The following is a 27,352-nucleotide window of genomic DNA, read 5'->3' as shown; positions in this document are numbered from 1 at the left end:
TATACGAGTATATTGATGTAAACCAAACAGGAACGGCTCAATACTTCCTTCAACCCAGACAGGTGAAAACGGATGCAATAAATGACGGTGCTCATTGTCATTATTGTTCATAATTAAAATTTGTATAAAAGTATACTTTTACAATATTTAAATTATGTAACGACAAATTTAAATTCTATCAAAAAAAATTGCAACTTCATCAATAGCATAATAACATAATACATCAAAAAGCATTAGTGCGTTTTGGTTTGAATGGCGAACGAATTAGTGTTTTTTAGGTGTTTTTCACAAAGGACTTAATGTCATCGATTTATCACGGAAGGTTTGAGGAGTATTAACGTTGTGAGTAATTTATCGAAAAATATTTTTACATCCATAATAATGCCGATATCTGTAGTTAAAAGTGACCATTACTATCAGGCGACCATTAGCTTAACTGCCATCCTAAATTAGTAAATATACGTACATTCATATACAATGTAGTAATATGCAAAACTAAAATAACATTTATACAGAAATGTTATTCCCAAAGCTATAAAGTTAAGGCAAGACCTTTATCCCTTTAGAAACTTCGAGGAATTCTGAGCGTGTATAGCTGTGATCCGCGTTGACTTAAGGTCCTTGTAATTTAAAATATCTTTATTTAACATATCCATATTTAATTTTGCAACGAAATCTATAATATGCACAATATTCCTTTATATTAACGATTCAAAAGTTCTTGTTCGAGCCCTCTTGAGTAAAATATAATAAAACTGGTCTCTTTAATAACAACAGTATGTAATATCGTGCGGTTTCATTAGCGTTCAACGTTAATGCTCGTGCATTTTTAGCGACAAAGCTAAATGTCAATCCCATCGTTCCCTTAAAAACACTTTCAACACCAACAATAATAATAACCTTATAATCTACTACAAATTTTACCTTAACCTGTTAAATAATTTTGGCTATGTCTGAGTCAGGAACAGACAGTTCGCTTTGAAAAACTCGTACATCCTTTAAATTTACACCGAAACGACAAATCAACTCATGTGTTCTGACAGCATTTCGGACACATTCCACTAGGAAATAATGTGTGTTATCCTCTACGTTATAGTCTATTAATATGTCTTTTTAAACGAGTAAGCTATCTAAACAATTTTTAGTTTTAAATCGTTTCTTTTTCTTTTAGTATTAACAAATTTTTTTCATAGTATATCTACAAAATATTATTCAACCCATTAATCAACATCAAAAAGCAAACACGATAATTATTTAAAATTAATTAGTTTTTCTCACTTCTAAGCACAAATACGATAAAGTTTTTTGTTCCCCTTATAAACCTTATTGATCTACGGAATTTGAATCTCAATAGATTACCCTCTTTATCCTTTTAACAGTGATGTTTGTCCTTTGACTGAAATTACTATTAGGCCATCACGACCAAAATTCCTTAATAAAAAAAGTAATAAATAAACTTAATAAATCCTAAAGTAGGTTATTCCTAAACAGACATAACCCTGTTTTTGTTTCATCACATGTATAAACGTATACGTCACATTGTGAAACTGGATTTCACCAAAGGTCACATGTGTCGACGGCGCATTGTCGCATTGTAAATAAAAACGAAAGCCAAAACGTACCAGTGGAACTTGAACCGGCCAGATATGGATTATTTCTAAGATCAGAAAAAACAGAAGTGCCACACGCTCATATCTTATTTATAAACGAAAAGTACAAACGATTTCATTCGAGACAACTTCGGACATGGAGATGAGTTTTTATCTATCTCCCGAGAACGTAGCTGGAGTTTGATAAAACCAGTAAATTTCGGTTTCCGTATTCACGTATGATACTTGAACATGATATTTTAACTCTTATCTGATATTACATATCCTTCAGAATTCGTCGCAATTATAATAAAATTTGTATCTAATGATTGTGAAGTACGTTACCACGTAATTGTTAGAATTTTTTTTTTTTATACCATGCGTTTTTGAGCGCCTTGGGGTAAGATCGATCCATATGCTGTGACGGCAAATGACATTACGCTCTCTTACGTCTTATCTTCGTATCTATTTTGTTTTAATATATATCTATTATGTGTATTTATTGATTTTGTTTAATTATATTTGTTCTTTAATAACAACCAATTTCGATGTTTGACATCTGCCGGGCCTCCCGTGAAGATCAAATTTTTTGGTCAGTACAAGTCTTCAAAAACCATTATGTCATACCATGAGTAGATGAATATATACATGTACATTTGTCGATAAACAATGATTATTTCTTGACCGCTTAGTCATTTAATGTTATCTTAAAAGCGTTGATCAAACATTTCAAATATATTTCTTAATTAAAAATTAAATATATGTCGTTATTTTTTTCTTTTACTTTTATTTAAAATCAAGCTTAATAGTTGAATACGGAATGTTTTGCACTCAGGGCGATAGAATCGAGGAGAAAGTATTATTATTGTGTTCAGGTCGTTGCTTATTATTATAGTGTAGTCTATTATTAGTCTTCGGTTAACTTACTTTTTATACTTACTAAATTGTTGCGTAACATTGAGTCACATCTCTATGATTATGTTTTTGAATTACCGCTACTTTTAGTTTTAATATCTTAGGACATTTCGAAAAAAAATTTCATTGGTCTTTTTAGTATTTTTATTCATAACAAAAAAAAATAGCAAATGATTTTCTAAGGGATTTTAATTATCAATTTTTTTAATACTGCGTTCGTAAGCTTCTCAATCTTTTAAAGGTATTTAATTACTTTAGTTTTAACTTTGTCCTCTGTAAATATGATATTTTATTATACATATATCTACACCATGCACGTAATATTTTCTAATAAGTTCAAATAATGTCATATCCGAAAGTTACACGATCGCTACAATATAATAATACTATTGTAATTTTCAATTACAATTAAAATTTACATACAATAATTCATCTCCATAGTAAACACGTTTGGTGATATGTTTTAGGGATTCGTACATCCGATGAAAATATAAAACCCTCATAAATCATTAGTATGTGTCTGTCCATCGGTCGTAGCCTATTTTCTGTATACTTCTATAACGTACTGCATTAAATAAAATAATTTTGGTACCTACTCAAATAGAATTCGATAACCCAATCGCGAACTAATGGCGAAACGAACTCTGATCTGAGAGGTTTATTTTGGAACGTTTTGGGAATTAAAAAATACAAATCATATGCCATAACAAATATAAGAACTTGGTATGAAACGTGCATTTTATTATTTATTTTTGATGATTCCCCCAAAAATCTTAACACTTTTTTACATAATTTTATTTTGCTCCCCTGTTAATATATCTAGGTCAAACCGTGTAGCTAAATTTTAACTCAGTCCTATTTGACCAATTGACGTGCAATTTTACTCAGGCTTTAGACACTGATCACGATACATTCTAATACGGTACGTGGTATAAATTAGAGATTTTTTTGTTCTATTTTTCTATCACAAAGTATAGTAAATTCAAAAAAATCAAATTATTTATTTAAGATGAAACACTCTCCACGCGATATTTTGGATTTACATTATTCAATTTAGAACGAATTCTTACTTAACAATGAAAATAAAAACGAATGTTACTCACGTCATGTTAGCAACAAAAGGTATAACTTTCTTTGTGTGAAAGTTTTATAGAAATATTTTACTATAATATTGAGCGATTAATATTTAATACGACCAAAGTAATACACACAACAGACTATTTTTTTTTTATTTATTGAAGGTGATTTAGCTGAATAATTTATTATTTAAAAATTTAGTTTTACCATTGCCGTTAATTTGTATTATAATATTTTTTTACGTGAGGTCAGTGAAGAAGAAGAGCCATTTTACTGGAACTGAAGTGAAACCGCTCACGAGTCATTTCGAAGTCGTGTCTGGTCTGATTCGTCATCGTTTGTATTCCATAAAAGTAGCGATTCACTTTCTAATTCAGACTAAATATTTATTTATACAGCTGATTTCAAGCTAATAAAAAAATATAGATGATTTTTGATCCATAGATATTTTTTTTACAGTAAATCATAAAATATGTTGAGTGATGCATATAATGCCCATAATTTGTAGAACTTTCTAGTACTCAGAATTGTAAGCAATAAAAAATACAATTAAATGGCAACCGAACTGCCCTCGGGCCCCCAAAATAAAGATTCCGACGAGTTAAATATTTGAATGTAATATATTAGATATAGAGATAAAATCAAATTATAATTATATTACTGTTTTAATACTTTACTGAAACAAAGAGTAAATTCATCTACTCCTGTGTTCCCCAGGACCTCCAGAACTTTAAATTCTGGTAAAAACAAATATTACTGTTAATGTTGTCGTAATATCATAAAAATCTTTCTGAGAAAGTTACCTACAGAAGATTTAATCGTAAAGATTAATTACATTTCCACAAAGTTAAATCTTTAGCTTGAATGATAGCTGACAAAGTTTTGAACTAGTAAAAGCATTACCCTAATTACATAAGAGATTACTTCAAACAATTTTACTAAAATATTTGTAAAGTAAAGTATCGTCAGATCAATTCGAAATTATGTTTGTTAATGATATAGGTGTGTGAGTTAGAATTTGTAAATTGTTTATGAAGATTTGACTTTAAATGTTTGAATATTGTATTTAAACTAACTTATTTCTAAAGTTTTTCTTTGTATTCATGTATTTATATACGACAGTCAAAAGAAATTAATTCAAAGCAAAACAAACTTTAATTTTGACCAATATTAACAAATATACTAGTATTTAGCTATTTCAGTTCGTCCAATTTCCAAAAAAAATAATGTTTTAGAGTGCATTTTCTAAGTTAAGTAAGTTTTGTAAGTTGCTATAAATGAATTATGTCGTATTTGTAATAAAGTCTTAGAAAACTGCAAAAATGTTCACGCTATGCGTACGTATATATATAAAAGTATAAAAAGAATAAATATGAATATTATATTGATAAGGTCTAAGGAAATTTATTAATTCAAAAGGTTGTGATCTCTTGAGAAGTGCACATTGTTTCAAACCAAATATTTTGTACCTGAAGTACAACCTTTTGCACTAACTGATATGCAATTCAAATTACCCTTCGTTTTGCGTTCACGTTTATTTTCGTTAGAGATTAGAATATACCAAGATGGGTTAACAAAATATCTTGATCTGAAAATAGAAAAAAAAAAAAATTTTATTTTTTTTATTTACGCAAGCAACGAGTGTGTAATAAACAAACAGCGAGGCATTACATTATTTTAACTAGTTACAATGACTGATTCATTGTTTAGTGGAAACAAAGTCTTTATAATTTTTTTTAAAGACTTTTTTATAAAATATTAAGGAAGTTGCACATGGTACGTAAACGCATCTCGGTGCCTTTCACTCAAAACACCGGGTCTTGCGTCATTCAAGTACAACGTCACAACGCTAGAGTTCACTCACTTTAAAACTTACCCATAAGCCTTATCGACCACTGAAAATATAGAGTAAGCTATTTCCTATATTTTAAAAACAATAATTTGCATTTCTCGCACTTTTTATTGACAATCAGGTGTAGTAATAGAAATAATTTATGTATGCGTGATGAGTATCTTTCTATCAACGCTATGAGACATTCGAAAGAGACGGCGTTGTTTAACTAATCAACCGTAAACAACATTTACAGATAAAGCCTTTTAGTACCTTATAGTCATTTTGAATAGGTTTTAACGTAATAAAATGTTTTAATTATTACGCAGGTGCTGTTCATAAAAAGATGAAGCTATAAAATATTTCAAGACGTATAAAACACATTACTTCTCAGAAAAATAAAGGAGGTAATTTTATAAAGCAACACAAATTAAGACTGCCCTCTTATAATAAAACTTTTAATCTAAAAGTTTGACACGCTTGGTAGGAACATAATATTGATGTGAGAATTTTTTTTAAACTAGGATAAGGACCGTATTCATAATTGATAGATTTAACGTATATTATGTGACATAAAGTTTTTTCAGGAAATATAATAAATATATATAATAAATTTTTGAAGTAGTATTTGATTATCATTTTATTAATGTAAAATTTTTGAGTGTGGCCACACTGAGAAAATAACTCACGACTAAATATAATGTGCTATTTCAGTACGAATATATATAGCATACCATAAAGTACATAACAACAATCAAATTACATTGTGAAAATAAAAAAAAAACGCACATTATTAATTTCCGCGTGGAAGTTCAGCCTAATAGCGGACACAAACAATTTTTTCGTTTTATTTTCGTCAAGCTCCGGGTCCGCGCTGTTGTTGGATTTTACTGACATGTTCGGAAAACTGTGCGGAATTTCATTCTCTTTTCTTTTTATGGGTAACAAGTCATTAAAAATTATGACATATTTTTGTCGTATAACTCTATCAAATAAGCATAAAACTACACCTTATCAATAGCGAGTATGTTTCCATATTTGGGTATATAATAGACATTAATTGCAACAAACAATTATTTTGTTAATGAATTAGTTGATTTTTGATAAATACTAATCTATAGAATTAGTTTTTGAATCATATTAATATTGTTATTTGGAAGGCACATTTAATTTAATATTTCAGAAGAAATTTTTACACATAAGTATATGTGTAAAAAATTCTACATTTATCATAAAGTATTTAAAGAAATATTTAAGAAATCATTTATTTGATCGCTAATGCAATTTTTTTATCGCGGCAGTGTATATTATTTAATACCGGCTCCTATGTTTTTATTATTTATATAATATTTTTAATTTACTCTTCATTTAGATAAGGTTACATTCTAATTTATATACCTAGAAAAATATTACTAACCTCCTAAAATAAATTTAAACAATCATAAAACGAATACATTGAATAGTTTCAGTGTTATGAGTATCTTTCTATCAACGTCATGAGACATTCGAAAGACAGCATTGTTTAACTAATCAACCGTAAACAACATTTACAGGTAAAGCTTATAGTCATTGGAATAGGTTTTGACGTAATAAAATGATTTAATTATTACGCCGGTGCTGTTCATAAAAAGATGAAGCTATAAAATATTTCAAGACGTATAAAACACATTACTTCTCATAAAAAATGGGATAATTTTACAACAAATTACATCTAATAATAAAACTTTTAATCCAAAAGTTGGACACGCTTGGCAGGAATATAATATACTTAACTTAATTATTTGATAATTTCGAAATTTAAAAATTAAAAAAAAAATCGACTTGGTCTAAAAATTAATACTCGACTATTAGTTACAGTACAATAATATGTCAGTAAAAATACTGTAATATAATTTTAACACATATTGTTACCGTTATTGATATATAATATAAGAAACCTTAGTTTGTGTTTGAGTGAGTTTGAGTTTGAGTTTGAATTCTTAATTATCGTGGTCGGGCCAGTTACAAAATATTATTATTATTTTTTAACAGTAATTGCTGTCTTATTTTTCCCGCCCATGTGATCTCGATAGATATATTTAATTTAGGTTCAGTGACCTACAAAAATATATTGAATGCGAGCAGGAGAAAGCAGAATTAGCATAACAATGCTCTACTTAAAATTACGTAAGCGCTCTTCGGTGTAATGATAAACAAACAATGGCTGCTCTCAGAGCGTGATATTGTAAGTATATGATAATATAGTAAAGATCTAATAAACTGCATCACATCATATCACGTACACTATATGTTTTCATGTTGGTAGTTTTTGTTTTCGATATATACCGGAGATTGAAATTGACGAAATTTGCGTCATTTTACGAGCGCTTTCAGTTCGCTTTTAGTTGTTCTTTGTTATCACGAAACAAGTTATGACAGCAAGCTTTAGTTACAGCTTAATAGTAGAAACGAAACTTGATTATACAATATCCGATAATTGATTTAAATATTACATTACAGAAATGGATTTGGAACAAGGTGAAATGTGGCAAGTAGCTACATATTTATAGAGTTTCTTTGATAAAATTTTCACATTGTTTATAGCGAAAATAAAATGAAATATGACTCGTAACTTAAGGTTATAGAATACCTATTCTATATCCTTGGGTTACGAGACTATTCTGACCATACAAAGGATCGGATTTAGAAGTCAGTGGTAATTGTCCGATTTGCAGAATTTAAACTGCTGTTACACAGGAGATTAACCCACGCAGTTGTGGCTGTATCACAACCCACTAAAAACCTTACATACCACCGGTGATGTTGCAGATCGTTATGTTTATAAATAACGCAAATACTGCCGCAATAAATTATATAAACAATTACACCTTCAAAACAACAATACGTAATAGAGAATGGACCATGATCGGAGCGTTTAGTGAAGCTGGAAGGAGCGAATATGAATATTGAAGCATCTCAAGTAACAGTGCCTTCGTGCATTGGTTATTTTTCTTATTTAATCCAAGTTCTGTAATTGTAAAAATTAAAAAACGCGCATCCGATTACGCCCATGTAGCAATTAAGTAAATATTATTATAAACTTATTACGTATGAAAATTCAACATTTACGATTTCATAATAACGCGATATTCGTATTAGATTGTGTAATTATAAAATCATATTATACGATTGCCAAACCGTGATGCAGGTAAGTACATCGTTTTACAATCGTCTACAAGGCCAGCACTGCATTCGGCTGGAGGTGCTCGCGTATAATTTATAATGACTCACATTTTACTCGAAGTGAATATTAACTATGCGATCCTTGTTAGGAAAGTTACATTGTTAAAAACCGCGCTTTCATACAGACACCCGCGCATTATTCATGAGATATTTGACGGTAATTTATTACGGTCCCTGTTATAGAAAATCCTCTGGGACGAATAATACAAAAAAAAAATAAAAAATAATAGAAGAACATCTTAATATCTTTATAAAACATTTAAGTGACCGAGATGCGTATAATTCAAAAAGCTTGTACTAAATTGTATATATGTGTCGAACAAGGCTGCACAAATATAGCATTAATTTAGTTGCGGAGGTTGCTGTAGGTTTATAAATGATTCCGCTTGACGGATACTCTCGCATAGTTGCGCAGGTGTATAAGAACTATCAAATAAAAATAGGTTCCAGGTAGGTAGTTTGATTGTTTCAAATATAGGATATATCTATGAATGCTTTTAAAAAATTCGCTCCAGATCAGACCGTATATATTTTTGTTAATATAATTATTATAATAATTAATATAAAGAGTATACTTATGTTGATTAATTGTTTGATCCGAACGTAATAGATTTGATACAGGGAAACTATTACCTTAAAAATATAATATAAAGATAAAAAAATATCTTTGCGGCAATAGTAAATATCAAACAAAACTAATCTTGTTATTTTTCGTGCAGGGGTCGCCTGTGTAATGCAACGATGGCGACGCGAGCGGTGAGGGCGGTGCTGCTCTGCGCATGCCTGTTATTAATACAACAAGGTATATTATATCTCTTAAACGTTGTGTGAACAAATTAATTGACAATTACAAAGGTTATTGTAAATTTTCAACATATTCTTTAACATGACCTCCGTGGTCGAGTAGTGTGTAAAACCGATATAGGTTTTCAGGGGTACGCTACTCCGAGGTCCCGGGTTCGATTCCCGGTCGAGTCGATGTAGAAAAAGTTCATTTGTTTTCTATGTTGTCTTGGGTCTGGGCGTTTGTGGTTCTGTCGTTACTTCTGATTTAGCATAACACAAGTGCTTTAGCTACTTACAATGGGATCAGAGTAATGTATGTGATGATGCCCAATATTTATTTATTTTATTTATAAAAATACAAAAGTTTATTTGTGTATTATAATAAAATATATTCTATTACTAGTTTCTACTTCGAGTTTAGAATAAATCATTCGTGCAAATACATATTTTATTTAAATTTACTATGTAAAATAAAATTATTATAATTCAGCAAGCGCCGAGCTGAGAGGTCGATGCCCGGCTGAAGATGCAGCCTGTCCATCACGTTCAAAACCCTGTAATGAGGATGATGACTGCGGGGAACAAATCTGCTGCATTACTTCTTGTGGACGGTCATGTGTAGAGCCATTGTATACAGGTAGCTCAACAAACATATATGTTAACAGCTTTTTTATAAACAATTAGATGTCGCCACAGATGAAATAATCTTCAGCTTAATAGTAATATATCAAAGTACTTTGCCGCTTAGTGCAAGCACGCGGATGATAAACGCTTTGAATAAAATCGTCGTCAGAAGAATTAATTAAAATAAAAACCGAAACATTATTCATTTCATCTATAATTATTTTATTTAAATTTAGACACTTTATCATTTTAGATCAAGCAATATCGTAAGGAACACGAACAGCTAAAACATTTAAAACATTTTGTTTCACGAAGTTTTTGACAACTTCCGTAGCATTTCATCGTTTACGAACTGTAATAATTATTAATTTAATGCATACACCAGGTTGTGAAAATATAAAACTATCATCGGAGAGGATATCACGAGCTCTCGCTGCTGAGAACAGTCGAAGTGGACGAGGCGTTGTCCGCTCGCTGCGGTCACCGCGGTGTAGAATTTCTGACGGAGAGTTCGAGGAGATCCAGTGCGATAATGAAATCGTCAGCACGTGTTGGTGTGTAGATTCTGCTGGATTTGAGGTATGTTCACATTAAGAACTTTTATGCATAGCTGCTATGCTTATACCCGAAAAATTTCACTACCATTTCACTCAAGTTAAATTTGTATTACATATATCTATTAGTATCATATACATGATGGCATGAAAATGAAATATGAAAAATATAGCAATATTTATTTTGGTTTGATTATAAGTTATCTTAATATTTATATAATAAAGGTATTCGGTCGATTTGAATATTTATTCACTCTCTCTCTTGTTTATTATGTGCTATATAGTTTCACGCTAAGACTCTAAAAATCGTTTTAGCCCGAAATAACATAAATCTAAAAAAAAAACAATATCCTGACTGACTGTCGATCACTATCAGCACTCAGTTTAAACTGTATGACTTAAAATTCGACGAAGAGACATTCGTTTTGTTAGTAAGAAAATATATTTACGATGTCTTTATTGTCAAGGATACACTGTCACAAAACGTATCTATCTATCTACATATCGCTAACTATAGCTTAATGCAAAAATACTTTAACCTCATCCGGAATTTTTCAATTATTCTTTCGAACACGCCATTAAACATAAATGTGGTCATATTTTTTAGGATTAACTAAAACAACAACAATAAATTTAATCTCAGCGGGTAAGAAAGCATTAGGAAACAACTCCAAGAATAGAAAACGTGTAAATGACTGTTTCAACACTTCAAATATATTTGATCATGAACCTTTATAAATAAAATCTGAAATTATTATTGTTACTAGGTTTTAATAATATGCAACCGTTATCTAAGTTATACATCGATAACATTTTATAAACAAACACGTATTGTATATTGCTTTCTGAAAAGTAGAATTCTTATAAAAAAATAGTCATTATAATCCAATCTCTAGGTACCAGGTACTCGCGCACCTGCAGCTGGCTTAGTCAACTGTACACGATCAGCCCCTTGCGCCGCCCATACATGCCGTATGCTTTGTCCGCTGGGTTTTGACTTAGACAACCGTGGCTGTCCTCTTTGCAAGTGTAGAGATCCATGTTCGGCAGTCACTTGTCCTGGTCAGTTATCTTGCCAGTTGGAGGAAGCTCCCTGCTTGAGACCACCGTGTCCTCCTGTGCCTACATGTAAGTATGATTTATAAAAACTGTGTTTTTATTCTCATAAGGGAAAAATCCTCTAAATTTAATAAATCGCAACTACAAAACATACAGTTAATAATTATTCTAAAGACAATCCATTATCATTTTGGCTTCAAAATAAAATTAGTCTATAGCAATTATAAGTGTTTTTTTTTTATTAGTATTACCTTTCTAGGTAAAAGAGGACGTAGTCTCCAAAACATTTGTCCTGTTGGCGAACCTCTCCTGATATCAGAGACAAGCCGGCCGTTTTTATGCGGTACAGATCCTGGAAAACCGAACTGCCCCCCACTTTACAGATGTCTAGTCGAGTCAGGTACGTGTTGACATGTTGAATTTATTATTTATCAACTGCCCATTGTTGTCTTAAAGTGCTCGACCTATACGCATTATAAAGACAATGACATTCGTGCATGTATGTATATACGCACGTAGATACTTAAACGACATCCATTAGTGATGTTGTCACTTTTAAACATTATATATACTTTGTGAGAGTTGCTTTAACGCTAGCTATATCTTCATCATCTCAAAACTGAAAGGCTCTTTGAGAAGGACGTTACAAGCATTTTTGAAAGGTAATTTTACAGGATATGTCTTTTTAACTTGTTTTAAATTCAATAATTTTATCTTTTTGTTATCATATTAATAAATACCTACAAAACTAATGACATAAAATAAATATATTGTTTTTATATACCATCCAATCGAATTACATTTTAAAGTTCAATCAATTATAAAATGAGTACAGCAAAACTCTGATCACTGTTTGAAAAATAGACAAAAATATTAATTATATAGTATTTATATTTGAAATTAAAAAGCTTTAAAAACTATCTATAACAGGAAACGACTATGGCGTCTGCTGCCCCGCTTCTTTAGAACTGCAGAAAGCTGGTACCTGCCCTGAACCATCTACTGCTTCTGAATTGGACTGTGGAACACCCTGTGCCCATGACTTGGAATGTCCATCAATGCAGAAATGTTGCGACGGCGGTGAATGTGGCCGGCATTGCACGTTACCACATAATGTAACAATGTGCACACAGCAAAAGATGTTGGCGGAACTGCTTGTTGTGAGTGAAAAGGAAGGTAGAGGTTATGTGCCGCAATGTACTCCCGAAGGGTCATTCCTCTCGAAACAGTGTTCAAGAAACGGGCTGGTTTGTTGGTAAGAATCTTCTTTAGGCTAATCTTATAAAACTTCATTTATTTTCACTGATGTGTTTATTATAGAAATGCTTAGAAGTAACTTACTTATAATATAAATAAATTAAGAATTCATTACATACATAATTTATGTTGAGATCATTTCTTACTAGTAAATAATATTTCTAGGTGTGTTGACACTGATGGAAATAAACTCCGCGGTTCAATGGGTCCCTCAGCCTCAGTCCAATGCTCTATAACACCTCGTCCTGCTAGATCTGGTGCTAGAAGTTTAAGTTCCTGTGCTAGAGCCCTCTGTGCTGGTGTTTGCGAGTATGGGTACAAGACTGGTAGTGATGGGTGCCCTACATGTGAATGTGACGATCCCTGTGCTGGATATCCTTGCGCTGACGGGGAAGAGTGTGTAAGAGTACGAGATTCGGATTGTTCAGGAGAACTATGTACTGGATATCCCGTATGTGAGTATAACTCGTGTGATTTACTTTTTAGGTAATAATACAATGCTCGTTATGAAGCTATATAATTTCCTTAATGCGGTTATTATAATCGAAATAGGTTTTAATCAGATCAGAATCAGAGTTTAATCAGATATATAGGTTAGTTTTCATTTGACATTATTAGAAGCAGAGAAATTAAGGGCAATTTTAAAGTAAAGAAAGTTTTATTCGACTTTTAACTAAGGATATTTAAATTTGCTACATACTATTTATATTTCGTAATGTTCCATTTGTAAATGAAACCCGGTTCGGGATTCATCTGAATGGACGATTAAAATAACTCTCAGTCGTTCAACGGTATACTTGACCCCATAGCGTTGTGAAAGTCGTTAGTTTGTTCTCAATACTATAACTTATTTTCGCATCTAATCTTAACACGCATAATACTAACTTGAAATTGATATGTAATTTATAATATATTATACATCGAATAGCACTCGGAGCCTCCGTTAGCTCGCGATTGCGACAAATGCATGTCTGGCAAAATGTGTGAAAAATAGAAAAAACACAATCAATTTATATGAATAAGTTACATCGCTATAATCATATATAATCTCATCTACATATCAATCTCATAAATAATCTACATAATTTCCTTCACAGGTCGACCGAAAATCTCATACGACAACCCATGTGAAGTAGGCGTGCCGGCCAGCGACGAGCACGGGTCCGTGGTGTCGTGCGGCGACGCGCGCGACTGCCCGGCGGCGCACGTGTGTGCGCGCGCGCGCCGCTCCGGCGCCGCCGTGTGCTGCCCCGACCCCGGCGCCGACGACAGCAGCGACGCCGAGCTCTTGGAGGCGAGTCTCCTTATTGCAAATATCGCAATCTTAATTAGATACTGACCGAAATTAAAATCACTTACTTGTGGTAATTGATGCTATTTCTTTAAGAGTAAATACCATATCTTTGATATTGCTGTAGATTTGTACCTAAAAACCGTTAGACAAAATTAAGAGCACACATATCATTGTTGTTTTACTGAAAGAAAAAAGAGATTTGTTTCGTTTTGAAACGCCAAATAGTTTTGCTGTCGTATTATATATTTATATATTGTATATTGTTAAATTTTAAATATTGTATATTGTTTAATATTGTTGTATTATATATTGTATTTATTTCCACAGATCAATTTCGACTCGTGCGGTCCTGAAGCAGAAGCGATATGTACCATGAACAATACGACCAGTTGTACTGACGGTGTGTGTGAAGAGGGTCTTGTCTGCTGTTCTACTGCGAGTTGCGGACCCGTGTGTGCGGATGCTGCAAAGATGCGTCTACAGACGGATAGAGTCGATGATACCCCCACAAGTAAGTGAATAGTAACCGCTAATTACAAGATCGCAATACATTTTAACAGTAAATGCAATTGTATATAATAATTATATGTACTGAAGTTAGTAGATAAAATAACTACTGTGTTTCTTGTCGGTACGTTTTGAAATACATATTCTGACTTCATTAATTTGTCCTTCGCTATTAATATATTTTTAATATAAACCATTTAAGTACAAATAAATACCGTTAGAATATGGATAAATTTAAATATTATAAACTAATAAGCTTTTCTAACTCCTAAATCGTATAAAAAACATACTTTTAATCAGCAGTAGATATTCACGGGATGATATATTGACGTAATGATTCGTTTATAATTAATTTAGAGTAAGTAACATGTTATTAAAGTTTACGGTTCCCCAACAGTGTGTGAATACCTTCGTGATTTCGATGAAAAAATGGAAGGCACTGTGGATGGTATGAAGTTAGCTCTTCCAGCGCCAACCTGCCAACCCGACGGTTCTTTCACGACCCAGCAATGTGCTAACGGACGATGTTGGTGTGTCGATTCCTTCGGTACGGAGATACCTGATACCAGTACGAGAAACGCATCATCCGTGGACTGTGACAAGTAAATATTCTAGAACCTTAATAAATTATTTCTTTAAAAAATTACGTCATAAATAGATCTGAATTTGCCTTATATCAAAATAATAAAGGTGATTAGAAAGATAATATTTAGTTACAGTGCAAAAATGTTTACAGGTATTAAATTTATTAATTTCTGAATTTATTTGTTTCAGTGACATTCTGAATAGAAATTATATGTACTAATTAAAATACAAGCAAATAACACAAATAATTATTTTCAGACTCCGTACAGAACTGACGTGCCTGGAGTTGACGTGTCGCATGGGCTGCGACTACGGCTTCGAGTTGGGAGCGGGGCGTTGTCCGACGTGCAAGTGTCGCGACCCGTGCGCCGGCGTGTCGTGTGCGACGGGACGCGCGTGCGCGCTCGTGGACGTCGCTTGTGATGCCGACTACTGCCCGCCCGTACCTGCCTGTACGGGTTTACCTTATCTATTATAAATTAATCTTAATTTGGTGATGCACTATTAAGAAAATTATGAAACTTTACTTAGTGGTAAGCTTTGCGAAAGTCTACCTGAGGAGGACTTTTACACAATACTTAGTATTTTTGGGATCGGCTTTGAAGTTTGAGGGATTCAGTGTAACACTGCAGCGCAAGACAGGCGCAAGAGACATAAACCTTCTAAGATGTGCCCAATGTTGGCGGTGCATTGGTGATTTAAATAATGATTAATATTTCTTACAGTAGCGATATATGGGCAGTGGTGACCACTCACCATCGAGTGGTATTGAGTGCCACCTGTCAGTCCACGTATCTATACGAAATAAAAATAAATTAAAGCAATTTAAGAAGCATCGGCTATCGATGCTACTACAAAAATACTGCGTTAGTTGAGACGAGTGAACCATTCGAGTCACGAGTACCTATACCACCCAGGCCTCCCACGCAAGAGCGGGCAGTGCCCGTACCTCGTGCCGTGGACGGGCGCGTGCGAGTGGGCGTGTCGCGGGGACGCGGAGTGCGGCGCGGGGCAGCGCTGCTGCGCCACCGGCTGCGGCACCGCCTGCACTGCCGCCGTGCACCAGACCGCCTGCCAGCAGCGCAGGTACTTACTTCACTTAAAGAGTTATATTAATTAAATGGGGATTTTAAATTAACTTTTTTTGGATTCGTATCAAAGCACTCGATATGACCGGTGTCATGTTATATTTATTAGAAGTATAAATTAAAAAATAATCGATCTATGAATTATATCGTCGTAATGTTTTTTTTTTTTATTTCAGAGCCCTTGCTTTACATACTGCAGCGGAGAATGGCAACCCTCCATCGTGGACTTGGGTACCGGAGTGTAAAGAAGATGGGACTTACGAAAGTATTCAATGTCGTGGTTCGAATAACATGTGCTGGTGTGTGGATGCAGCTGGTAATGAGGTACGTGATTAAGTCGAAAGAAGTAAACAATTTTAAGATATATGCGCCCTGTAACATTATGAATACTTTTGCAGATTATCTGATTAAGATAATCTACAAAAGTATTCATAATGTTACAGGGCGTATATATCATTTAAATGAACACTCATTTTAACTTTTTTATAGATTCATAAAAGTATTCTTTACCATAATTGTTACGCTCTATTAAAATAAAACGTCGATGGTATAAATGTTGCATCTCCGTAATCAAACCATTCAATAGATTCCAGGAACGCGATCAACAAACTCCACACCATCTTGCAACAGACCCAACCAATGTCCAGATCCGGGTTGTGATGAGGAAGAAATCTGTACTCATGGACCGGAACTGGATCATAGCGGCTGCCCCACTTGTGCCTGCAGAGACCCATGTGCTGAAGCAAAATGTAGGGACGATGAGACTTGTGAACTTGTTCCATTGGATTGCGAGGTTAGTGACTTTTAATAGCTATCATCTTGTTTTTTTGTTATTTTATAAATAAAAAAATGGTAAAAATTAAATTATTTAAAATTATTATTTAAAAGTTCACAATATTATTTTTCAGTTACGATAATTTTGTACGAAATATGTCCTTTCGATAACTGATTTGGAACTTGAATAAAACAAATTAAGCACATTTAATATTTCATTTCAGGGTGAATCCTGTCCTCCTCTAGCTCGTTGTTCGCCATCTCCTCAATGCCCTGAAGGAGAACCTCTCCAAGCACCAGATGGCTCTGGAGCCCTCCTCTGTGGTCCAAACGCTGCTGCCTGTCCCTCCACACACGCGTGTCGCTTCGCACCACACGACTCTAGACCGTCACTGTGCTGTCCCAAGCCACGTAAGTTGTGATGTTTTTGTTAATAGCTTACCTAGAATTGAAACTGATATGGCTCGCATTCATTCGATCCAATGTGCAGGTTTCATCACAATATTTTTATTCACTAGTTTCACTAAAAATCATCGTTGGAATAGAACAATTGTCAAAACTTTCCAACATACGTACCAACTCAGCTATATTGATTGGAACAAGCGACAATATCACAATATTTAATGTACTATTTAATCTAGTTATTGACAAGTGTTGTCCCATCTCGTCATAGGAACAGTCTGCTCCGAAAGCAAAGACGAAGGCGAGTGTGCGAACAGCGAAGGCCTCAACACGACGCGCTGGCACTTCAACAACGAACGTAACCGTTGCGAACGGTTCCGCTACTACGGCTGCTCCGGAAACCATAACAACTTCCGCACCAAAGACGAATGTAACTCCGTATGTCCCGGTAAGAACTACTTTATTACAGTTTGTACCTTATGTGTAGTTCTTCAAAGATAATCTTTTGAGTATGTAAATATTTCAAAAGCTTGGTCATTATTTATAAAGACTTGTAATATATCATCTAAGGTAGATACTTTTATCGATATTGAGCTGAGTTTGTTGATGAAGAATTTAAGTATGTATTTAATATTTTTAATTTATTCTGTCATTACCAAATCATATGAAGGTATTGCAATTAAATAAACAGCGTAAAAAAATTGAGTCACAGAGATAAATTATATCAAATCTTTACATGGCTTGAATAAGCTCCGACTTAAACCTATTTCATGGAATATATTATTCTTAATAATAAAATAATATATGTTTAACAGTAAACAAAACAGCGATATTGAAGAAGCCAGAACAAAAAGTGAAAATTTCTGAAGGCACGTTTATGATATTTTATAAACGCTTAAAACGTTTGGTAACAATAGAAGAGTAGTACTGGGTGCACCATGTGGCTAATCCATCTGTACGGATTCGGTGTTTGTTTCGTAAATTGTAAAAGGCTAAAACGATATCATAATCAGGCAAAAACAGTAGATCATAATGATACTGTTTTAAAGCTTTTTGTCACATTTTCATTATTTCAATTGCACGTTATATTTTGCACTAGTGGTAACCGCACGATTGTTTATTTTAGCTCATTTTGTGTCATGTTTTTAGATCATTTCATAATGTATTGTCATCATCATATATAAATTATAATCTCAATTCCGTAACTTTTGGGTGCTAATTTATATATCTTAATATCTTTTCCAGTTTTGAGTCCATGTGAGCGATTGCGGGAGAAGAACGAGGCGGCGGTGCAGAAGTACGGTAAAGGGACTTTCGTGCCCAAGTGCGACGCAAGCGGCGCTTGGGAGTCCGTGCAGTGCATGGCACATATCGGTAAGCTTCAATCTATTTTAACTTAAACTATTTATTTATAAGTATTAAAAACAATATTTACTAAAATAAATAACACATGTGAGACGAGATGGACCACTGCTTAGGAAACGTGAAACTTAATTGAAGATTTATCGAGTTCAAACCCAGTTAAACACCACTGAATTTTCACGTGTTTAAACATATATAGACGAATGAAAATCTGCCACCTACATATTTATCAGCCCGCTTTGGAGCAGTAATATGGAATAAGCTTTAATTTTTAATTAACCCTTTCCCTGAAAGGAGAGAAGGCTTTCATAGTCCATCATTGGGACATTTCCAGACTATTGACTGTTTGCTGCTTGGTTAGGACAAATTACTTTATAGTAAATTATTGTAAATTTTCCTAGGCCCAAAGATAATACTAAAAGTATACCGGTACTAGATTTTTTTTCATAAGCATTAAATAATTCTTAATGAACTCTTATATTTTTTAAATAAATTTCAATTTTTAATTTGTTACATTTAAAGGTGTTTATAAAACCTTCACTTTTTACGCTATCAGATGTGTGTTGGTGTGTGAGTGCCCGAGGAGAACCACAAAAGGGCTCACTGGTACGTGGAGCAAAACCAACCTGCAACTTCAGACAAGCCCGTAAGTGGGTACGACGAGACCCGCTTGATGAAAAAGCGAGAGCTGATGAAGGTATGAATTTAACTTTAAAATAAATTAATTAGAAATTAAACATACCTATAAATATAATAATAAAACGAAAAGATTTACAACTTATTTAGTCAATATAAAGTCTTATCGATATCCTTTTTCCACTTTTTCGACTTTATGTACTAAGCTATTTTATGAAAAAATATATAAGTCAATAATTTTTGTTGTTTTCATGTTTTAGTGCTAGAAGAGTTAATTCGGCAGATGACAGCATATAGAGTAGACGATTTCGAAGAAGAGGAAGATTTCGACAGTATCGAACTTGAACGAGAGCACCGTGCAGAAAGTGGGCCTTTATCCGCTGAAGTATCATCCAATGAAGATAGTTCCTTGCTATCAGAAGTTATCGAGCCGAAGCCAGCGGAGACCACGAGGAGGAAGTTGATCCCTGTCGAAGTAGTGACGGAAAGAGTTAACTTCAAAACTAAATGCCAATTGATGCAAGAAGAAATTGACAATGGTATGTTACTAGTTCTTTATTTTTCATATATTGGTTTTTATCTAAGAAAGCATAGGTATAATCAACCAAAAATACTAATTTGTAATTAAATTCCCATTTAATAATTTTAATTTTGGCTGTATACATTTCCCTTTTTTCTTATCTATGCTGTGTCTAAGTAAATATGCCTATATTTATTTTTTTACATAACATATCTTGGGGCAATGCAAAAAGAACAAATCAATCTTATACGTTGCCTTAATGCGTATTCAAAATATGATTTAGTTGACTTCGATTACAGCCCAATGTTTATTGAATTTATTTCAGTTATAGCATAAAAGTCGCAGCAGACATGTGTATTCAATATTATTTGCTATCCAAGGTGCTGAAGGCTGGCGACCCAGATGTCTCCCAGATGGTTCCTTCTCACCACGTCAGTGCGGACGAGCTCGCTGTTGGTGCGTAGACGCTGCGGGTCAGGCGAGACCTGGTGCAGCTGCTCTACAGAATGATCGCTGTGGTGAGTAAGAGAGGCTAAACTTCGACTAACCCCTTTGTTGAGTCAACTTCTTTAATACGAGGATTATCGCATCTAATTAGATTTTTCATCGATTTTTTTTATTTCCTTTATAAATTAATCTATTAATATCGTTTGAAACAGAGCTCATTCAAATCGAGTCTGCACTTTTGGAGTTGGAAATAATAGGCGCTGAAGAAGAAATAGCAAACAAGGCACAAGCTCTACTCATGTCTAGACTATCGGCTCTGGGAGCCCAAGTGCCGGTATCTGTCACCAAGGAAAGAGGGGTTGTGAAATTACGCGCTTTGCTCTCAGGACCTAGAGCTGCCGACTTGGTGTACCATCTTGAGTTACAGGTATTTCGAATTACAGTTATAAATTAAAACTCTACCACCACTCGCGTTCGCCAAGAATAATAGAGAAAACAGTATTTAGATTTCAGTACAAATGATCCTATCACATGTTTATTTTATAGCTTTTACCTTGCTTTCTGAATATGTACTATACGTAGGTTCAGAGATAAATAAATAATACAAATCTGGACATTGGACAGGTTAAAAAGGAGAAGATGTCCGGAGCCGACAAGACATCAGAAGGTGTTTTGGGCGCTGACGTCATCCGTAGCGAGTACAGACTAGTGACACCATCACCGGCCATGCAAAGAGAGATATTAAGCGAGTCCACGGTAAGTTTATTCCTCTAAATATTTCTCTTTATCTACAGATAAAAATATGAAAATGAGAACCAAATATTTATTCGTATTGTGTGTATTTTTTTTTGTGCTCGACTAAACTACTGAACCTATCGATGTGAAACTATGACCGTTGTTCCATCGATTCGTTGTATCTTCAAATTTATTGTATTATATATGATTCTATTATTGATTCGAGTATCATTAAATTATATTTTTAATTTTAGGTTTCCGCCGCAACATCATATCACACAGCTGTAATTGTCCTGGCAGCGACATCAGCCTTCATCATCAGCGTACTCTGCGTTCTTGTCATGCTGTACAGGGCTAGATTACAGAGAGAACCTCACAAAGCCGAAAGGTTTCTACCCGCTGCACCCCCTGTATACGTCCTCTCTGCTGATGAGAAGGCGGAACTTGCAAGGGTGCTTCACGCTCCCCCCGCTCCAGTCCCACCCTCTAACGAAGATCACTCGAGAGTGTAGGGTAGACTTTTAAATTTCGAATAACGTTCATTCGGTATTACAATCATAATGAAATAAATTGTATTAATAAGTCGGTGAAATTTTAAAATAAAAGATACAATGCGTGTCTCATTATGAATTTAATATTCAGTGATAATATTTCTGTAAATTAGTTTGTTGATGTATTTAATGTTCATGGATTTTTAGTTCTCGATTAAACGCAACTGAAAAGACTTACGAATGTGATGTCAACAATGTTAATCGAGAATGTCCAAAGACGAAAAAAACATTCTATACAGATTATAATTATAATATAATGCCTTAAATTTAATTGATAAAATATTGTTCTGGAACTTTGTACTTGTAGATATATAATTAAATTTACAACACAAAAATCGGACGTGTAAAATACATTTTATTTAATACCACGCATAATGTGTATAAACTTCTTGCACGGCACTTTAAAATACATTTTCAACTTAAAAAACTCTTAATAAAATTAAAGCAGAATGCTGTTTTTACTATCACAAAAAAAAAATGTATAATGTTTCTCAAAAATATAAAATTTGTATGTGTATAAAAAATCATATCTATAAAAAAAAAGTCAAACACAAGTGACCAATTTCATGTCTAATCTAGGTGCGTTATATTATTTTTAATAGTAGAACTTAAAAAAGACTTCTATTATACTTGAATTAAAGTAAGCTAATGAAATAATTACAGACATCTGCTAACACGCGTAGTATGGAAAAATAAACACTGACTCAACCGCTGTCCTAAATGTGAGATTAAAACTCAAAGCTGTAGTGTAAGCGTCAGCTGTTCTGTCATTAGTTTAGACTGTTTGATATTTTACTAAAAATACACCAGTAATATAAAATTTAAATTTTAAACATTAGTGCTGAAACTCGTGTTACTTAACTAAAGTAATAATTATGTTGGTACGACGGACCGTTTTTGAAATGGTGATGCACTTGCGTATAGCAGCGATCGGATACACGCTCTTGAAATGTTTAACAACATTTGTTTTAATATATAAATAATTATTGGGTCCAATTGGCTAGAAACTCGTGATGTTAAACACCTAACCATTCTATTTTATTAAATTATAATAGATAATAAAAAATATACTTACATAGAAATCAACTTGGCCTTAACAATTTTAATAAAATGTTTCAATTAATTTCTGAGTAGATTCAAAGTAATAACTTTAAACAATTCGGGCGCACAATAATAGACAAGTTTACACTAACAATAATAGATCGTAAAAAAATACATTATTAAATTTCAACTTCATATCCTTCGACTGTAACAAATGTCTATTAATAAACCATTTATTTTTTTACACTATTAATTTTATAATACCCATTTAGTAAGTATTTTTAGCATATAAGTACTACTAAGAAAGCGAAGTGGCGTGCGTCGAACTAAACGACGAACGCCTATACGCACCTTTAGTATCTTTTGTCGAGTCTCGCTCTAAAAAACGTAGAAAATTTTTAAAGACAATTTTCAACTACCTAATAGATCGTGATTCGACGTAGAACTAATCTAGTCTTTTTTATATTCAGGTTTTTCTTCCATATTATCAATTAAAAAACATAATTACTTTATTGTAAATAACTACATACATACTATAATTAAAGTATCACCGAAAAGGTTTTCATTCTGTATTTTATTTTATTATCTGTCTAACTGTATTATTTTAATTTAATCATAAGTTAATATTTAATTTTATAGATGAATTTATGTATTATTACTATGTCAAATAAATATAAAGACCTATTTTTCTTTTCTTTTTCCTATTTCAGCTACCTAGTTCAAATTAAGATTTCTTTATTATGTTTCACACACTGGAATAGCATATATATATATTTATTTATTTAATTTACCACATCCACGGGCTCACAGTTGCCCGTGCCTTTTTTTTACATTTTATTTTTATAAATTTTGGCGTTATTTTATATTTTTACTGAACATCAGCAGATCTTCGCTGGACTTCGAGCTTATCGTCTTCTTGGAAGACGTGGCCCACACTGACATTTTTTTTGTTTTTTCAATTTAAAATAATATATAAATAATTCATAATAAATAATATATGATAATATATAAAAATACTGTCTATAGTAGTTTTTTTTTTATTCTAATTACTGCAATCCAGCGGGCCCTGCTCCGTGCTCGATCAGAGAGAGTACAGCCTCGGCGACTCTTATGTCGCGTTTATGTATAGATGTCTTGAGGCTGTGCTCTAGGATGGTCTTTTCTGAAACACCCGCCGCTCGGCCGATGAATCTGCCGATAGCGTCGCTACCATCGTCCGTGTAATAGACACAGGTGTTAGTGTGTCTAGTGATTGTCACAACTGCGTGAGGAACACTTTCGTGCATACGGAGCCTCACATTCTTCCACTGGACTATGATAACGTCGCCGTAGGTCTGTCCCTGAGATTCGTGGATGGTCATGACGCTTGACCTTTTCCGTATCCCTGGTCCATCAAGAGTATCTTTTCCTCCTGCGTATGGGCCAGATATAGGGTTTTGGTTTGGACCTTACGGGTGGCCGTCACAATAGCCCGGAATCTAGGAAAGCATTCACTGCATGGTCTCGAGGGTTTGACGCTGGTCTCAGCTTTGGTGGTATTACTTGACCCTTATCGGCCCTTGTTAGATGGGCGCGTGTTGTTTTGGGCTTTCCCGTGACGTTGACCATCAGGAATTCCCTCGTTGACTGCGCCTGTCGGTTCGATGAAACCGACGGGCCGGGGTCTGATTGGGGTGAGCGCGACGTCTTGTTCTTCGGAGATACCAGATCGCAGATTAAGCACGTCACCGCCGTCAGTGCAGGTCCAGGGCTCGGCCGTCTGTCTCGACGGCTCTTCAGGGCCTGGGCCGTTCTCTGCGCCGCTATTTTTAGCTACAATCGCTCAGATCCGCTTAATTGGGACTCGATGGTAACCGGATTTGCTGTGGGGAATGTTGTTGGGACCTCGGGTTTCAGGAAACTCAGGTCTTCCCCCCTGTCCTCATATGCGATAACCTCATATTTTTTCGAGGCTAACAAGCAGCCAAAGCGGACAGCATTGTCACCTGTTTCAAGGCCGACTCTCATGGCGTACACGCTTATCGTACTTGGGTTCCCTCCGTGGTCCTCCTCGCCCATCGTCGAGAGCATTGTGCACGCCATTGCAAAGGGGGCTTCCTCTTCCCGTTCGAAGAGTGCGACCACTTCGTTTCGTAGTCGCATCAGTCGACAGGTCAAAGCACCCGGCATTTTCATTGTTAGCGCGTCGATGGCGGTCCGCTTGATGCTTTGGAAGTGCTCCCTTTAATGAGTAAGGCTATTCCAGGAAACACAGTCAAGCGATCTGAGCCCTCCAGGCAACAGAATCATATATTAGCATCATAAAGATAGATAACAGATAACAGAATCATAAAGAGAGCCACACCTTTGATTTTGATGCCCGGTGTACCACGTTCACCCACGTTTTGCAACAGCTCCGTGAACGCGGTGTATTGAGTGGGCTGGTTGGACGTGATGGGCTGGTCTCTCTTTACGAGCAATCCCCGTAGAGTATGTGGGAGAGCCTGTAGTTTTTGCCTAAGGGTGTTACCGGTGGCCCGGGTCTGGCTTTGCTGGGAAATCGACATCGGGTTTGTATTTTGAGTTTTGTGTTGTGTGCTTTGTGGTGTGGTCTGTACTGTTGAGGGTATTGTGTTTTGAATTTGTGGTTGTAAGAGGGTTAAAGATGGTGCAGCGTACGAATTATTTCTTTTTGCAGCTACTTGGGCGGCTTTTCTGGTGAATGCGAGGAACGGTGTTCTTGTATCCTCCTTCTCCATGATGGTTTGGAGAGAAGACTGGTCCAGTTTGATTTGAATCTGGCTTTTCAGTTCCTGTCTTCCTAAGCCGAATCTTGGGCATTCTAGGATTATGTGGAGGATTGTTTCGTCGCATTCGGGGTCACAGACGCAAGAAGGACTATCTTTGATTTTAAATCGGTGGAGGTACGCCGCGAACCCCCCATGGCCGATCGGAATTTGAGTGTCGGTTTGTGTTAGTACCGATGTTCTTACCAATTTTTTGGTTTTCTTTATGTCTGGTAAGAATAATTTAGTGACTGAGTCGGTTTGTGAGGAGTCGTAGCGTAACTGCCACCTTTTGACAGTCTCCTCTCGTAACTGCATCCTGACATACGATATTGGGACTTTATCGTAGTCAGGAGCCATCTTTTTTGTGAGAGCAGCTTTTTTGGCTAGCTCGTCCGCTCTCTCATTGCCCGGCGTTCCTACGAGGGCCCGTAACCCGAAAAACCGCACAGTTCTACCCTCCTCTTAGATTTCTCGTATGCACTCCTTCATCTCAAGAGCCAAAGGATGAGTTACCAATGGACACCTTAGTAGGTCAAGCGAGGATCTTGAGTCGCTCAAGATGTTAGTAGAGCGTTGCTTCGATTTCTTGACCATTTTGATTGCTCTGAGGAGTGCATACATTTCCGATTGGAAGACTGTGTTGTGCGGTTCCAGACGGAACGTGGAGTATCTGGATTCTCTTCCTTGGTCTCACCATGTTAGGGCAGCACCGACTTTCCCTTCTATCTTGCGGCCGTCGGTGAATATAAGGGGGCCGACTATATGGTGTTCTTCAAGGGCTTGTGAATCCAGGCTCTCTAGGCGCACATACTCAGTTGTTTCGAGTAACGATGGGTGGGGGTTTTGCAGAGGACCCACCCCGCGCTCTAGTTCACGTCCAGGTGGTAGGACATCCACGCTATTGCCTTTTTTTATCTTGAATAGGGTGGCAGCCTCTCGGAAGCGGAGATCAAGAGGGAGTAGTCCTGCTAGGGCTAGTGCCGATGTGAGAGATTTCATTCGGCATTAACCGGTTGATAAGGATGGATGTAGAAACTACTATTTACAACCGCCATAATAAATTTCTACAGCTACTGATGATCTAGAATCCCATTATTTAGTCTTAAATATGAATATCATTATAATAAACTGAAAAATGTGACCATAAACATAACATTTTCAATATTTATCTTACTTCTAACCAAAATTTATTTTTTTCAATTTTATCCAAATCAGCTTAGCTATTGATATCATTGAGATAAAAACACATTTAATTGATTAAATTTAGTATCAAGTACATTTTAATTAAAAATAAAAAATGTTTTTATGTTTGTTTTAAAACCATTAAGCTGATTGAGAACATTAGTGACACAAATAAAAAAAAAATACGTTTTTACATATTACAAAGTCTATTTTTTAATCATGTAAAATAATATGTATTTTGTAAATATACCGGTTTAGATAAATAAATAGAAATTAATAAAACTTTATATTCATTTGAAAAAAAAATATATAATTGACATAATTTCAACATTTATTATTTTTAAAGATTTGATATATAAATAATAAAACACAATAACTATGTTTCCTCTGAATTATGTTATGAATTCTAAAATAATTCTATAACAAATCTCTCTTATACTACTTAAAATGTATTTTTTTAATTTAGAATTATCAGAAAACTTGTCAATTACATATTGATATTTAAATATAGTCGCTATTCGAAAAATTGTCACCCATTTAAAAATG

The 27,352-nt window shown here is 34.4% G+C and overlaps 1 protein-coding gene across 1 annotated transcript in view; it reads left to right on the top strand.

Moving 5' to 3' along the window:
- Positions 1-23,540, top strand: part of LOC113401222 (uncharacterized) — a 61,805-nt gene extending 38,265 nt beyond the window's left edge. The window contains exons 2-25 of the mRNA XM_064217841.1: positions 9,354-9,436; positions 9,911-10,057; positions 10,430-10,623; positions 11,495-11,726; positions 11,917-12,057; positions 12,588-12,912; positions 13,080-13,369; positions 14,012-14,208; positions 14,536-14,719; positions 15,113-15,317; positions 15,559-15,752; positions 16,218-16,386; positions 16,565-16,712; positions 16,975-17,181; positions 17,387-17,573; positions 17,836-18,012; positions 18,380-18,433; positions 18,810-18,938; positions 19,483-19,623; positions 19,823-20,101; positions 20,463-20,600; positions 20,742-20,956; positions 21,154-21,285; positions 21,519-23,540. Of these exons, the coding sequence (XP_064073911.1) occupies positions 9,376-9,436; positions 9,911-10,057; positions 10,430-10,623; positions 11,495-11,726; positions 11,917-12,057; positions 12,588-12,912; positions 13,080-13,369; positions 14,012-14,208; positions 14,536-14,719; positions 15,113-15,317; positions 15,559-15,752; positions 16,218-16,386; positions 16,565-16,712; positions 16,975-17,181; positions 17,387-17,573; positions 17,836-18,012; positions 18,380-18,433; positions 18,810-18,938; positions 19,483-19,623; positions 19,823-20,101; positions 20,463-20,600; positions 20,742-20,956; positions 21,154-21,285; positions 21,519-21,776 (4,404 nt within the window). The 5' untranslated portion in view covers positions 9,354-9,375 and the 3' untranslated portion in view covers positions 21,777-23,540. The remainder of the gene's footprint in view (positions 1-9,353; positions 9,437-9,910; positions 10,058-10,429; positions 10,624-11,494; positions 11,727-11,916; positions 12,058-12,587; positions 12,913-13,079; positions 13,370-14,011; positions 14,209-14,535; positions 14,720-15,112; positions 15,318-15,558; positions 15,753-16,217; positions 16,387-16,564; positions 16,713-16,974; positions 17,182-17,386; positions 17,574-17,835; positions 18,013-18,379; positions 18,434-18,809; positions 18,939-19,482; positions 19,624-19,822; positions 20,102-20,462; positions 20,601-20,741; positions 20,957-21,153; positions 21,286-21,518) is intronic.
- The last annotated feature ends 3,812 nt before the right edge of the window (positions 23,541-27,352 follow it).

The sequence above is a fragment of the Vanessa tameamea genome, chromosome 19 (assembly GCF_037043105.1).
Source record: "Vanessa tameamea isolate UH-Manoa-2023 chromosome 19, ilVanTame1 primary haplotype, whole genome shotgun sequence".
Classification (NCBI taxonomy): Eukaryota; Metazoa; Arthropoda; class Insecta; order Lepidoptera; family Nymphalidae; genus Vanessa; species Vanessa tameamea.
Note: the sequence above shows the minus strand (reverse complement) of the source record. Positions and strands in the feature narration are given on the sequence as shown.